Source organism: Tenrec ecaudatus, chromosome 11 (assembly GCF_050624435.1).
Source record: "Tenrec ecaudatus isolate mTenEca1 chromosome 11, mTenEca1.hap1, whole genome shotgun sequence".
Lineage (NCBI taxonomy): Eukaryota > Metazoa > Chordata > Mammalia > Afrosoricida > Tenrecidae > Tenrec > Tenrec ecaudatus.
In genome coordinates this window covers 101,466,169-101,481,016 of record NC_134540.1, presented here as the reverse complement: position 1 = coordinate 101,481,016, position 14,848 = coordinate 101,466,169, and the positions used below count along the sequence as shown (strand labels likewise).

Genomic DNA, 14,848 nt, shown 5'->3' with positions numbered 1-14,848 from the left:
AGTCAACAAACACACCTTGAACTATTACAGATTTTTCTTTCTTTTTTAAATTTTTTATGTCATTGGCTTTTTTTGTTGTTGCTATTGTCATTTTGTTTTTCTGTGTCATTTTGTTTGGCGCTGTCTTGTTTTTATGTGCATATTTTTATCTCTACAGTTCTGTCTAGATAAGATAGGCTGGATAAACAATGTGGAGAAGAAAACAACGGGACCAATAGTTCAGGGGGGACATGGGAGAGGGGGAAGTAGGGGGAAAGAAGTGGTGTTAACCAACCCAGGGACAAGGGAAAATGAGTGATTCAAAACCAGTGGCAAGGAGGGGGTGGGAGGCCTGGTAGGGAGTGATCGAGGGCAATGTATCTGAGAGGAATTACTGAAACCCAAATTAAGGCTGAGCATGATGGTGGGACAGGAGGAAAGTAAAAGGAAATAGAGGAAAGAACTAGGAGGCAAAGGATATATACAAAGGCCTAAATACAGGCATGTAGATAGATCTATGTGCATATATTTATAGGTTTAGTATTAAGGTAGCAGATGGACATTGGACCTCCACTCAAGTACTCCCTCAATACAAGAACACTTTGTTATATTAAACGGACATTTCATGATTCTCACCTCTACATGATTACTGAAGACAAATGTGTGCATAAGCAAATGTGGTGAAGAAAGCTGATGGTGCCCATCTATCAAAAGATGTAGCACCTGGGGTCTTAACGGCTTGAAGGTAAACAAGCGGTCATCTAGCTGAGAGGCAACAAAGCCCAATTGTAAGAAGCACACCAGCCTGTGTGATCACTAGGTGTTGAAGGAATCAGGTAGCAGACATCAAAGAAAAAGACATTGTGTGCTCATCTTCCCCATACAAATGCTGAAGACAAATGTGTGCATAAGCTAGTGTGAAAAAAGCTAATGGTGCCTGGCTATCAAAAGATATAGTGGCTGGCATCTTAAAGGCTTGAAGGTAAGCAAGTAACTATCTGGCCGAGAAGCAACAAAGCCCACATGGAAGAAGCACACCTGCCTGTGTGATCACGAGGTATCGAAGGGATCAGGTATCAAGCACCAAAGAACAAAAAATCATATCATCATGAATGAGGGGGAGTGCAGGGTGGAGCCCCAAGGCCCATCTGTAGGCAACTGGACATCCCTTTGCAGTGGGGTAGTGGGGAGGAAACGAGTCACCCAGGGTGCAGTGTAGCATTGATGAAACACAACTTTCTTCTATTTCTTAAATGCTTCACCATCACCACCACTACCACCACTATCACCACTATCATGATCCCAATTCTACCTTACAAACCGGGCTAGCCCAGAGGATGTACACTGGTGCAGATAGGAACTTGAAACACAGGGGATCCAGGACAGATAAACTTCTCAGGACCAGTGTTGAGAGTGGTTATACCGGTAGGGTGGAGGCAAGGTGGGGTAGAAAGGGAGACCTGATTACAAGGATCTACATATATCCTCCTCCCTGGGGTTGGACAACAGTAAAGTGGGTGAAGGGAGACGTCGGGCAGTGTAACATATAAAATAATTTATAAATTTATCAAGTGTTCATGAGAGAGGGGGAGCGGAGAGGGAGGGGGGGAAATGAGCTGATACCAAGGACTCAAGTGGAAAGCAGATGTTTTGAGACTGATGATGGCAACAAATGTACAAAAGTGCTTGACACAATGGATGTAAATATGAATTGCGATAAGAGTTGTACCAGCCCCAATAAAATGATTAAAAAAACAAAACACAACAAAGAATATTTCACCTTTTTATAAGTTTTAATTCAGTAGAGTGTAATCACAAATCTATTTAAATAAAAGATATTTACCCAATAGATTAACAGGAGTATTTGAGCTTAATAAAAAATAGATGAATATCTTTTATCAATCCTAAAAAAGTACTGAGGATGAATTAAAATTTGCTCCTAGTTTATAATTACCACAATTTTACAAGTTTTATTAGTGTAAGGGAGATTTTTCAAACACAAGGAACTTAAATTTGAAAAAGTAACTTCAGGAGCCATTAAGAATTTACAGCTTCTGTACCAATTATGATGATCTACATAAAACCTCCTCCTAGGGGGACTAACAACAGAAAAGTGGGTGAAGAGAGACATTAGTCAGTGTAAGACATGAAAAAATAATAATTTATAAATTATCAAGGTCTCATGAGGGAGGGAGGGAAGGGAGATTGAGGAAAAATGAGCTGATAGCCAGGGCTCAAGTAGAAAGTGTTTTGATAATGAAGATGACAACATAATGGTGCTTGACACGATGGATGGATGGATGGATGGATGGATGGATGGATGGATGGATGGATGGTGATAAGGGCTGTATGAGCCCCCAATAAAATAATTTTTAAAATATATTTTTACAAGTTTCTCCATTTAACTCAGAAAATAGTCACTCCTTGATTACTTGACATCTGTAGGGGAAAATATCACTGTTGATCCTCAGAGCCAGGTTAGTGTGATCCAACTGGAGATGAATGAAGGGGCAACATACCCAATTTTTTCTTTAGTGCATTCCCATTTAAAATGTTCTGGTTTTCTACAGTAAAAATCACCGGTCCACAGGTATAAAAATACCCGATTGGCCCACTCCCGCTGTAGGGTTGCAAATTGAAGGTGCAAAGCTGTCCTGTTGGCCTTTGTTCTTTGTTAACATGTTTGATTTTCCTGTTCAGTAGTTTGAACTAATTTTTACATGGTTTCTAGAAGACTTTTAGAGGAGGTAATTTCGCCATCGATGATAATGTGTGACCAATTTTTAAAGCTCTGGGTTCAATTGACGAATTAGAATTGAAGGGATTTCAGAATCATTTAGATCTGCGTGTGCACACAACCATTGCTCTAATCAATTATACGCTTTTTTATCCTTGTGTACAATTTTGAATTTTAGTATTATTGTCTTTGAGTATACTCTCAGGATTACTATTACTAGCAGGTCATAGATTTGTCTAGCTCTTGTTAAATTTCTGCAGTTGTTTGGGAAGGATTCAGTGTTTTCCCTTGTTCACCCCCATCTAGCTGATCCAGGCTTTGTTATCTGCAATTGGGTTCTCTGACCCCAGTAACATGTTACTGAATTGATGAAGGTCAGGGACTCCTCTTTGAAGGGGGAGTGAGAATCAGCTGTGGGTTGGGAAACTATTTAACTATGACTATTAGTTCTGCCTTAGTCTACAGCGTAGGTTCTCACTCTCATTTGGCTGTCACCCCTTTTCAGAAACAAAAATTAAGACTCCTCACCTCAATACAAACTTTGTATTATAAACCATAATCCAATGTAGAGTGTCGGTATCGGAGCCCTGGTGGCATCGTGGTTAGCTGCAGTCCCCAAGGTCAGCAGTTTGAAACACCAGTAGCTCGGTGGGAGAAAGCAGAGGGCTTTCTGCCCTGTGAAGAGTGAAAAGCCTTGGGACTCACTGGAGCAGTTCGGCCCTGACTCGTAGGGCCTTTCGACTGGGTGACAGTGAGTTTGCTTTGGGATTTTCAGTTCCTTTCCCAGCACCCCTCCATGCCATCGTCCCAGTGCCCCCAGAGGACAGCATCTCCCACTTTGGAAACTGCTGTGCACAGAGGGGTGGGGTTCTTTCTGAGATGCACTAACACCTAACAGCAGAACCCGCAGCCTCAGGGAAGGAGTTAGACTACGGTCATTTGATTGCTTAGGATGGATCAGGGTTGGCAAACAGGCTTTAACCGGGTGATTATAGTTCTAGTGATTGGTTGCAGGGACTAATGACAGGTGTTCTCAGTCTGAGTTTTATAACATTCAAGTAGGATCTTAAAAGATCCCTGGTAGGTACTTTGATAGCTTTAGTGAATCTCAGGAGTTTATGGTGATTCATGTCAGCACCAGCGTTCTCATTTCTCAAAAATGACTTTGTAATCAAAACCTCTTAAGTCTAGGAAGCTTCCGATAAGGTCAGCTTCCAGGCTTTTGCAGAAATTCTTGTTTATTTACATCTTTGTCATGGAGAAACATTTCTCTGTCCTAGCTGTGCTCGGACTCCATTCTATAGAGTGTATTTCTTCACATCCTGACTTAACCAAGAAGAGAAAAATTTTCCCCCCAGTTTCATTATCTGTAGGGAACAATTTCTGGAAAAGGACATCATGCTTGGGAGCTAACATAGAAGGAGAGCATTTCCCAGGCAGACCCAAGGGGTGGCAGAGGGGCACAATCTAAAGAACCAAGTTAGATTCTATCAAGGGTGGTCAATAAGACTATGAATTTTCCTTTGTAACGCTAATAATTTTATTTTACTGTTTATTATTTTAAGCTGGCTGTTGAAATCTTAGCTTTGAGAATTATTTCAGAATAGAATTGTTTTTACTTTATTCCCCTTTATTATTTTTGTGAAATGTTTTCTTTTGCTTCTCCCCTCCCCTGTTCTGTCTGCATTTTCTCACTAGGATACCTAAGGGGGCTGGCCCTGGATGCTACCTCTCAGGATCCTTAACATTGTCAAAGACCGAACTCGGAAAGAAAGCAGTAAGTCTTAGTTTTTCTCACGGGAATTATCTTATTCCAAAATTTTCATTTCCATAAAGATTGGAATTAGTTTTACTTTCAGAATGGGCAAAAGGTACACCTACAAAATGTAGATAGGTCCTTTCCAAGTTACTAGTAAAATTTTATTAATACTTGGTGGTGGTGAAAAACATGTCACATTTTAAAACTATTTAATACTTTTTTTTCTCAAGTCTAAATACTGTGCCCCTGAACCTTCCCTACCTTGCATGGCTAATATACTTGGTCATTATGTGAAAAATGTTTTTGTATGTAAATTCCTATCAAACTTAAGTATATGACATGTTTAAAAGCATTTCATCTAATTTTCGCCTTCATAAATTTGGGTTTCCTTGTGTAGCTTTTAAAATTATTAGTAATGAGCAATATGTCTAATACCTATTCAAATCTTTCTCATTACAATGTTGTGTAACAATGTGGGCTAAATATAAGAGCTCCATCTATAGTTTCAAAGTTGTTTGGGGTTTTTTTGGAAGCATTGCCCTGCATGCTATATCTTGTAGAAATGCTACATTTTAGGTATGTACTTATTTTTTATTTTCATTATGGCTTTAATTATTTAAAATATTAACACGGTAGTGTTTCCAAGTTATCAAAATGAACACACATAATACATCTTTTAAATTATATTTGTTTCTTGACATTGCTGGACCAAAGTCATTTCTTGACTGTCACAGAAGCAAAAATTGGGAATTTGAGGCTTTTAAAAAATGATTTTTAACATTTCTTGACTCTCACTACTATGTATACTGTGTCTGTGTACATGCTTTGGGGGTACAATTTGAAGTACATCAGTAGTTCATAGACACTGGTTTAAGAAATCCTGCGACTTTTTTTTCTTTCCAGATTTCATTTCATGAGGAGCCTAGCTGTCAGTCTTATATTTCACCCAGAATTCTTGTAAAGAGTGCACATTCTTGTGAGGAATACAACAGAAAAGTGTTGCTAAAAGTACTCTTTCAAGTAATTTAGAAACATGGTATATCTTGACTATATTCCTCCAGAAGCAGTTATGAAATGTTATTATTTATCAGGGTAGATTTTCTTGGGAGAATGCTATTCGGATAATTATGATGTCTATCTCATTGCTTATTTAATCATACCTTAATGGTTTGCATTTCTTATGTTTCAAATGGTTTATAAAGTAACCAAAATATTACTTCACCTTGACTTTCACAGTCCTTTAAATGATACTTTTTTATAACAAACTGATCTGTGTGATTGTAGTGACATCTTTTAAATCAGACTCTGTAGACAGTTGGCTCAATTTAATAGGTTCAAAATGTTTTGCTCTATATGTTTTAGGTTTTAAACTACTGATTTTTTTAATAATTAGTTGAATAGCAATTACCATTAGGAATGACATGTCATTAGAAAAAACTTTTTAAGTGGCAACGTTGCTTTCTACAAAAGCATGCCATTGGGATCATAGACTTGACCCTTCTTAGCACTGTAACACATACAGGTGGAACGTCAACCTCCATCCTGTGTAGCTTGTGCGTGTTTTCTTACAGAATGTCATTCTAACTCCCAGGGGCAGTCTGCAGCAAAACGACAAGGAAAATTTAAAAAGGTACTGATTGTCAGTTTTTAAAAAGCTGTGTTAAAGCCTTATTTGCTTATTAGTTAAACTCTTTGTCACTATTATAAGGATTTCAAAAAACAAATCAAAAAACCTCCCCTTAGTTTTCTTTCTTTCCATTCGACAGTTGAGTGCTCTTTAGCTGCCCTTGCAGTTCTCGTTGACACACCGCTTCTCTGTTTGTTTTCCTTTCACGTAAATTGCTGGATGAGCCCTTGCTACATGTGTATAGGAAAAAAGTTTATATCATTCATTACTTTGTACAAAGATGATACGAAATAATAATATATTAGCTTTTACATACCTTAAATCTGATAGAAAGGTGAATATGAACATTTAGCTATGTAGACCGAAACACTTCATTTTTGTAAAGTCAAACCATTCAGAAAGTACATGATTTAACACATAGTATTCCAGTTTTTGAAGGGAGAGTTACCCACTCTGGCAGCTTCTATTTGCAGAAGGGCATAGAGCAGACAGCAGCAGACCTGGCAGGTTCAGAAATGAGGGCTGCTGGACCAGTAGCACGCTGGAATAAAGGTGTGCCCGTCGACAAGACTAGGACTAGTGACTGCTCTCTGAGAGACCAAATGATCACCGTCAAGTCCAGAGACGAGAGGATGAATTTGCATGGATTCTGATGAAGCGCTCCTGACATTCAGCATTGTACTTGATTTCTTGAATTCACGAGGAATGATAGTTTCTAGAATGAGAGAATTACTGTTTCATGGTAAAAGATAACTTTATTTCCCTTTAGTCATAGTGGTGTGAAATTCGGGATCATTTTAAAATAGGTAAATTTAGTTTGTTTAGTGTCTCCTAAAATGTCCATCACACTAAATAATGTTATTTTGTTCACATTAAATAGTTTTTGAAATCTTTTTTCCATACAAAGAAATATCTACTTCTTTTGAAACCAGTATTTCTCAAATGAATTTCTTAAACCATTTGTGAACCATGTAACTCCATTTATTAGGACATGGCTGGAATGAAAAACAAAATAAAACAAAAATATCAGTCCATCAGACTCTAATATCATTTGAAAGCCAGTGTTATGGGAAAGGTATTCGAGGAAACCATTAACAAGTAAAAGGCTCACATCATTTAAGCATTGCCTTCTTTTCCTGTTCTATGTCCCGGTTGACATTTTGTGTTTGGGTGGGTTTTCTTTGGCTTATATTGTATTGGTGCAGACAGTTAACATAGAGCAGCTAAGGAAGTTGTCGTGACATGTTTCCCACATCATGGGCCATTGGAATGCTGTGGATCAGTTCTACTCCGACATCCACGAGTCAGCACGAGTTGCAACCAGCTTGACATCAAGTGGTTCACTTTATAAGACAGGAAAGTAGCAAATCAACAGGAGAATTACTATCACCTCGTTAGAACACTTTGTATAAGGACTTTAGCAGCTAGGGTTTACTTCTCATTTCCCCCATCGTCAGTAAAAACAGTATGGTTTAAAGCTCTTATTTTAAAATTAAAGTGTTCATCATGATTTTATGAACACACTACAAAGCAAAACCATGTGTGTGTTTATGTATGTGGGGTGCTTCAGAAAAGTTGCAGAAAATTCTATCTTTTTAGAAGTCCATTTTTCCCTCTTGTATACATTTAAGCATTCTGTACACACACAGTCATGCATCACCACAGCATGAGCCATGAGCTATGGCATGTGATTTGGGTGTTCTGAGAGCTATCCCATGTTGTAGTCTGATTCTCCTCTGTCTTTAGGGGTCTCACACAAGCTCTGTTACTCCACTAGTGATTGCCAAGTGCCAAGAATTTGCTTGTGTTTGGTCGTCAATCCGCAGTCTTAGCAATTTTTTCATACCTGCTGTAGGACGCTCATGTTTTCATTAGCCTTGTAATTCCCAGGGCTGATTCTTTAGCAGACTCTCTGATGCTTCCTGTGTTTTCGAGGATCATCATGGTTGTCAGGTGAGACATGGCTGAGCCCTGAGCAACAGCATCCACTGAGTTTCCATTTTCAAGTTGTACGACAACATTTTGTTTCACTTCCAGACCAGTACTTCTCCTTTGCCTCGTGCTGCCGCCGTCACTAGGACTAGCTCTGCTGCACCCGGAGCTCTAATGCACTTCTCAGGTAGCAGTTCTGAGAGAAAACGAAGGGAAGCGCTGAACACTCTAGAGATGCACAGTGCGCAAAATTGGGCGCTGCTGTCCGTCAGTCAGAGCATGCACTGCCCCATGGTGAACTGCTTGGATAGTGTAGCACAGGGTAACACAAGGCACAAGCGTAGGTGATTATTATGACTCACAGGACATATGTATTACAGGTGAAATACAAGGCTAAGTAAGAAAGTGAGGCGACAAAGTTATAGGAAGCTTTTCTAAACAAGTGTCAAACGTGAAGTTAATGGTTTCTCAGCATATCCCCCATCTAGGAAGATGGTACTCTGAAGATGGCGCCCAACTCGCTAACCCTTCACTGAAGAATTCTTCACATTTATATCACTTCAGAACAGCATTAGGAGCATCCTCTAGCGACTTAAACGGTGTCCTTGGTAATGGTCCTTTAACTTGGGGGATTAGAAAGATGTTGAAAAGACAGGATCAGCTTGTAGGGTGTTTCAGCCATGGTTTCACAGCAAGACTCTCGGCCCACCCTTGCTGCCCTTGAAGAAGGAGCAGGTGCAGGGTCGTGATGGGAAAGTCCAGTAGCGCAACTTTCCTGCCTTTGTTTCTCACCAGTGCAGTTTTCCATTTTCATAAAAATTCATAGTAAGCCCCAGTGGTGGTCCTGAATCTTTCCAGATAATTTACCAAGATTACCTCTCTGGTGTCCCCCAAAAAAACGGTCTCCAGGACCTTCTGAATTGACCTATCTCTTGTGAGTTACCTGGCGCAGAGCCCATTGGAAGCTCCTATTTTGCTTGCGTCTTTTCATGAAGGTCCTCTAACCAGACCAAGTCATGTTTAAACATGTTTTAAATAAGCTTGTGCATGCATGACTAAAATCCTAGCAGCAATACTTATTTGAACTTCTATGTACTGTAAAATTATGAGCCTAGCAGTACAACCACTTTACATATGACACATAACATGTTTGCTGGCAGGAAGCTCATATGTTCACTGTATCCTGTTCACTAATAGGGATTTCTGTTATAATCAGAATGTCTGAGTATTAAGTAGTTAGATAATGCCTGAAGGGATGTTAGGCGATGCACGACTAAATACCTTCCATCTCTATATATGATTAGGTAGGTTGAGGTACAAACAAGGGGCTTCAAAGAGTTTGTGGCAAAAATGAAGTAAAAAATACTGGACTTTTCATTTGAACTCTTTGAAGCCTTGTGGTATGGAGGCTCTGGTGCCGCGGTCATTAAACACTCAGCCACTGAAAGTCAGCCGCTGTGAGTCCTATAGCAGTTCTTCAAGAAGAACTTGTCTCCGTAGGTAACGAACCCTGGAAATCGTAATGTGGTCCCGCTCTGTCTTATACAGTAGCACATACACAGGGGACTGCAAAAATTCATGGAAAAGTTTCATTTTTTAATTCAGTTTTTCCCGTGAGCTTTTTGAAGGTACCTCTTATACACATATATGAATGCACACACAAATACCAATGAATATTTTACATAAAATTTAATTTTATTCTCTGGGTTTCAGTAACATTTAATTTCAAAATCAAGATCAACTTTTTTAAAAGTTCATTGAAATATGAAAGAATAACATAAGTAACCTTCAATGTGGTTTTAATATTTAAGATACTAGTTATTTTAGAACTATTAAAAATTACAAATTTAGTTCTTAATGTTTTAAGAACTAAGGAAACGAAATTTGAACCAAATTTTAAATAATGATGTTATGTTCCCCAAAGAAAAGTTATAGGTTAGATGGGTAGGTTTGAATTTGTGATTAATACTGTTGAATTTGTTAAAGTGCTTTGTAAAGAGCTTGAATAGCACCCCTCTATATTTTTAATCTTACCTTTAAATCTTTATTATAGAGACTTCCTCCCTTCTGAAGATTCTTCTTGATTAACTTTAAAATATAATTAGGATTTTTCTCATTGCCATGGTTCAGACCATTTCTTTCAAATTAGCTCTATGCTGAGATCTTAAGTGAATTGTAAGAGTGCATTTTGACAAAAAGAACAGAAGACTTTGATAAAGCAAATAAAAAATAAGTATTTACCATTTAAAATGTAATATTTAATTTTGATATACATATTCTTGTCCTGAAATATTTGTCGTACTAGCATTTATGATTGTGAATTTGAGATATTTGTTGTATAAAATGCTGATTATAAAGACTAGATTTTTTTTCCTAAGCCCTTTTTATCATAAACTTTCCTCATGTCTTATGCTTTTAGTGGTAACTTTGTTTGCTATTTTGTATAAGCCTACATTAGATTGTATTTTTTAATAGATTTCTCATTTTAAATTGAGCGAGTCCCATTTTATCTCCTCTTTCCTAAAGCAATAATAGCAAATGCCTTAACTCTAAATTTCAGAGGAGGAATTGTCTTATAACACATATACTTCTTCAAGCACGATACCTTCACCCTAATAGAGTTGAGGAGATGGGGGAAGCTAAAGACATCCACATTTCTCCTCCAAACAATTTCATTCACATTCGTCTACAAAGGTTCACAAATAAAGAGTAGAAACCTGTCAAATCTATCAATAGAGAATAAATGTTGGAGGTTATGTGTACCTTTAGTGGATAAGCATGTTCTGTATCTCTACACATGTCTGTTCCAATAGAACTTGGCAGTAATTTTTCAACCCAGATTTTGCAGACACCATAACTTGGCTTTGCCCGGGCACTACCCACCCAGACAATGAACCTTAAATAAGATTGAATGACGGGTTCGAAAAAGCTTGCCCGTCAGAAGACCTTTGCCTAATTATTCCCTTTACCTTAGGCCTTTGTTGATGAACTCTCTTGCTGACCTCAGAGGGAGAAAGTGGCACCTCGTAGCTAGAAATGGACTTGAATGGAATTGTGCATTAAATGGTCTCTTTGCTTTTGTTAAGTCAGGAAAATAGTAATAATGTTGTGTTAGAATGTTATTAGAACTCTAGCTGTAGCTCTTAATATTTACTATTATATTTAGGCTATTTTAAAGCTCACAGTACAGATCAGTTGTGAAAATTATGCAGATAGATATATTTATAAAGGATTTACATTTTTATACACATATTTGGGTGAATGAGGGACTTGGAATCGTATTTTTTTATTTGGCTTCTATAAAGTTTTTGTTTTTTAACAAATAGGGGAGGTGGAGGAGAGAGAAGTACTTTGATTAAGGCAATAAGCACATTGTTCGATAATATGAATTATTCCAGTTTTAGAAATTGTTAATTAAAATGAATGTAAGGTTTTAATTCAGCAGCATTTAAAATAGAAATCTGGAGATAGACTTTGAGAATTGACTTAATAAATAATAACTCTAAGGACATTTAGTTTATTGTGTGAAAAACAGATCCAGTGTATTTTGAATTCACATGACTCGATAATGTTATTTCATTCCCAGATTACATTGCTTTTCATAAGCAAGAGCAGAATAAGATACATGTAATTAAACCTTATGTCTCGTTTCTCCTTAAAACAGAATTATCAAGAGGTTGCCTATTTTTGTTCACATTACATTCATTCTTCAGCTCATTCTTAATGGGTGTGTATTCTTCTGTTCCGCTGATAGTGTTCTTTTCCAGGGAACCAGCAGCCACTACGCTGCCCAGTAGGACGGTGACTCTGTCCTCACCTGGTGCCACCTCTCAGCAACAGCAGAGGTCAATGACTCTACTTAATGCTGCTTTTTCCTCAGGACTTGAGTGATCCCACAGTCATTGTTTTCTCTCTTTCTTCATCAGAGAACTTCTGTTCATGTGAATGTTTTGGACCCAGTCTTGGAGTTGGCCTTTTCTCCAATTACTCTCTAACTAATCCTGTTTATCCTCGTACTGTCAGCAGGCTTTATTGCTTCCGTAAAGACAGTCTCAAATGTATTCATTCTCGCCCTTTGTTGTTACCTGTTCTTTAGTCCATGCGATATTGGGGCTTCTGGGTTTGCTTCATAAATTGTTCTCCGTACCTGTTTTTGCCCTCTTCAGTCCACTTCCCATTTAGTATTCAGAGTTATTAAAAAGCAAGATTTTAATCTGCACATTATCTAGAGTCATTAAAGAAATCTTAATTCTGTCACTGTCATGCATCAAAATCAGCTCTACTAGGCTCTAGAGTAAAATCTGTGTTCTTTACCGTAACTGTCAAGTCCCACTAACTGTGACTACTGCCCACGTGCTTTATGGACCACTATGGTTGCCCTATAGCAAGCTCAGATTGTCTTCCAGTGTCAAAGGAATACCTAGACTAGATGAGATTCTTCCTTTTATTCAAGTCTCGGATCAGATATTACCACTTCATTGGCTTTTCATTAGTACTTTCTATTAGCTTCCCTACCTTACCTCTTAAGGAACCTACTGAGGCAACGGTTACACCTTGGGCTGCTTACTGTAAGGTTGACAGTTTGAATCCCCCCATCAGAGGAAGAGATGGCAATCTGGTTCCATAAAGATTAGAGCCTAGGGCTCTCGGGGACATTTCTGCTCTGTCACGTGGTGTCACTATATGAGCCAGCGTTAACTCAGCAGTGCACAATGCCACCTTAACTCTGGTACTCACTCCCAATCACTTTGGATCTACTTTCTTCATATTGCTTGTCACTACCTGACATTATTTATTAAATGTCTGTTTCTTACCTTCCCTAACTAGAATGTGTGTCCCCTGATAAGAAAGAAGAATCTTAACTATTGGTTCTTCCAATCTGTTAAAACTTTAAAGAGGGTCAATAAATTGCGTTGAATTAATAAAGAAATTATTCTTTAAATTTGCTTAGCAAGAAAAGAATTTTTTAAATGTTTTAAGCCTTTTTCCTCTCCTCAGAATAAAATGTGAAAGGTGTGTTCCATACTAATTTATTACCTTTCCTGAATAGAGAGTCTGTTCTCATCATAAGTCCCAAATCAATACTTATGGCTCTTTCAGTCACAGACATAGGTGTGAGGGAACTTTAAAAAAAATCATGGGAAAATGGAATTAAAAGATAATGGAGTTTTTATCACCAACTTTTAGAAGCCCTCTCATATGTGTAAATGGGGAAAAAACTGAATTGCCCAATGTTTTAGGATGATTTAATATGCATTCACTCAGTGTTTACAGGGATAGATAATATGAATAACAATAATTGACTAGACTTTTGTCATCAGTTTGTCAAGGAATACTAAGAATACCAAATATACTCAAATGGAAAAAAATTCTTCTTAACCTTCATTTAAAAAACGATATTTAAAGCATCAGTGCTTTAAAGTTTGGGAGAAAAGTACTTTGATAATAAATTGGAATTTTTCATTTATTGTTGCCTTCAGAATCTAGAATAAAATATAACACAATTCCAGTGTACTTTATTTTACTTGATGTTCACATTTAATTTGAAATATGTAAAATTAAGCATTGTTTATCTAAGAATATTTTTCCACATTTATAGGATACAATACCTGTTCATTATTACCTAATATCTCCACCAACAAAGACTAAAAATGGTAGCAAAGACAAAGAAAAAGATTCAGAAAAAGAAAAAGATTTAAAAGAAGAATTTACTGAAGCATTAAGAGATCTCAAAATTCAATGGATGACAAAGTAAGTTGTTAATGAATCAATCCTCTAAATACGTACTTTTACTTTCCCACTTTAAGTAATTGTATATTTGTGTGTATATATATGCATAGGCGATATTAAACAGTGTTAGCAGTAGATGATAGAATTATTGGTACTTTGATGTATTTTCCAAAGTGATCTTTATTATCTCATTTGTTCTAATTGCTCTTGGAAGCTAAGTTTATTAAAATTTATAAAGTTAAATAAAAAGATCACTTCTTGGCTTCCTTCCAAAGATAATCACTGTTCTCTATACAGTGATTATGGAGGTCCAGTGTGTACAATGAAGCACTCATTTACTACCCAAAAGGTTGGTGGTTTGAAACCACCCACAGGCACTAAATAAAACAAGCCTTTTGCTTCCAAAATGTCACAGCCATTGAAAACCACGTAGAACCGTTCTACTTGACACCCATGGTGTCGCCGTAAGTCAGGGGCCGAATCGGTGGCATTTAAAAGCAATAACGTAAGGGAAGCTTCTAAGAATGAGGACAACGTATGCACAAACATGCCTGATTCAATTGATGGATGGATTGTGATAACAGTTGGACGAGCCCCCAATAAAATGATTATAAGAAAAGTTCTTGGAAAAAAGAGATTTAAAAGATACTGGGATTTTTCCATGAATTTTGAAACCTCCGTGTACATACAGCAGTGTGAATAATTTTGTGTCCTAGTTTTCCTAATACTATTTGATTGTCATTTTAATCATTAAAATATAATTTTAAATATTGCTATGGGTGAGAATTGACACGGATTTGGTTTGGTATTATCCATAGGCTCAATACAGAGGTACTTCAGAAAGTTTTGGAGAGAACAATTTAAAGATACTTTGAAGACCCCTTCTTTAATATGATAGAACATTTTATCAGATATTTTTTATACCTTTGTATTACTGCTCTGAACATTTTCATATATACATCTTCCCCTACCATCCCCCTACCATCATTGTCATATATACTTTTAATGTTTCCAAATTCTTTTAATCACATAGCATCTCAAAAGTACAATTGTTAAATCACAAATATTTATCGTTAAGCCCTCT

The 14,848-nt window shown here is 37.3% G+C and overlaps 1 protein-coding gene across 3 annotated transcripts in view; it reads left to right on the top strand.

Annotated features, from left to right (window-relative positions):
• Positions 1 to 14,848, top strand: part of TPP2 (tripeptidyl peptidase 2) — a 114,838-nt gene that overhangs the window by 80,062 nt on the left and 19,928 nt on the right. For 2 of the 3 annotated variants that reach the window (XR_012786901.1, XM_075563451.1), the window contains exons 23-25: positions 4,415 to 4,493; positions 6,067 to 6,105; positions 13,634 to 13,785. Coding sequence is in view for 2 of the 3 variants with exons in the window: in XM_075563451.1 (XP_075419566.1) it covers positions 4,415 to 4,493; positions 6,067 to 6,105; positions 13,634 to 13,785 (270 nt within the window). In the remaining variant the exon portion in view is untranslated. The remainder of the gene's footprint in view (positions 1 to 4,414; positions 4,494 to 6,066; positions 6,106 to 13,633; positions 13,786 to 14,848) is intronic. The other variant, XM_075563452.1, reaches the window with a different exon arrangement.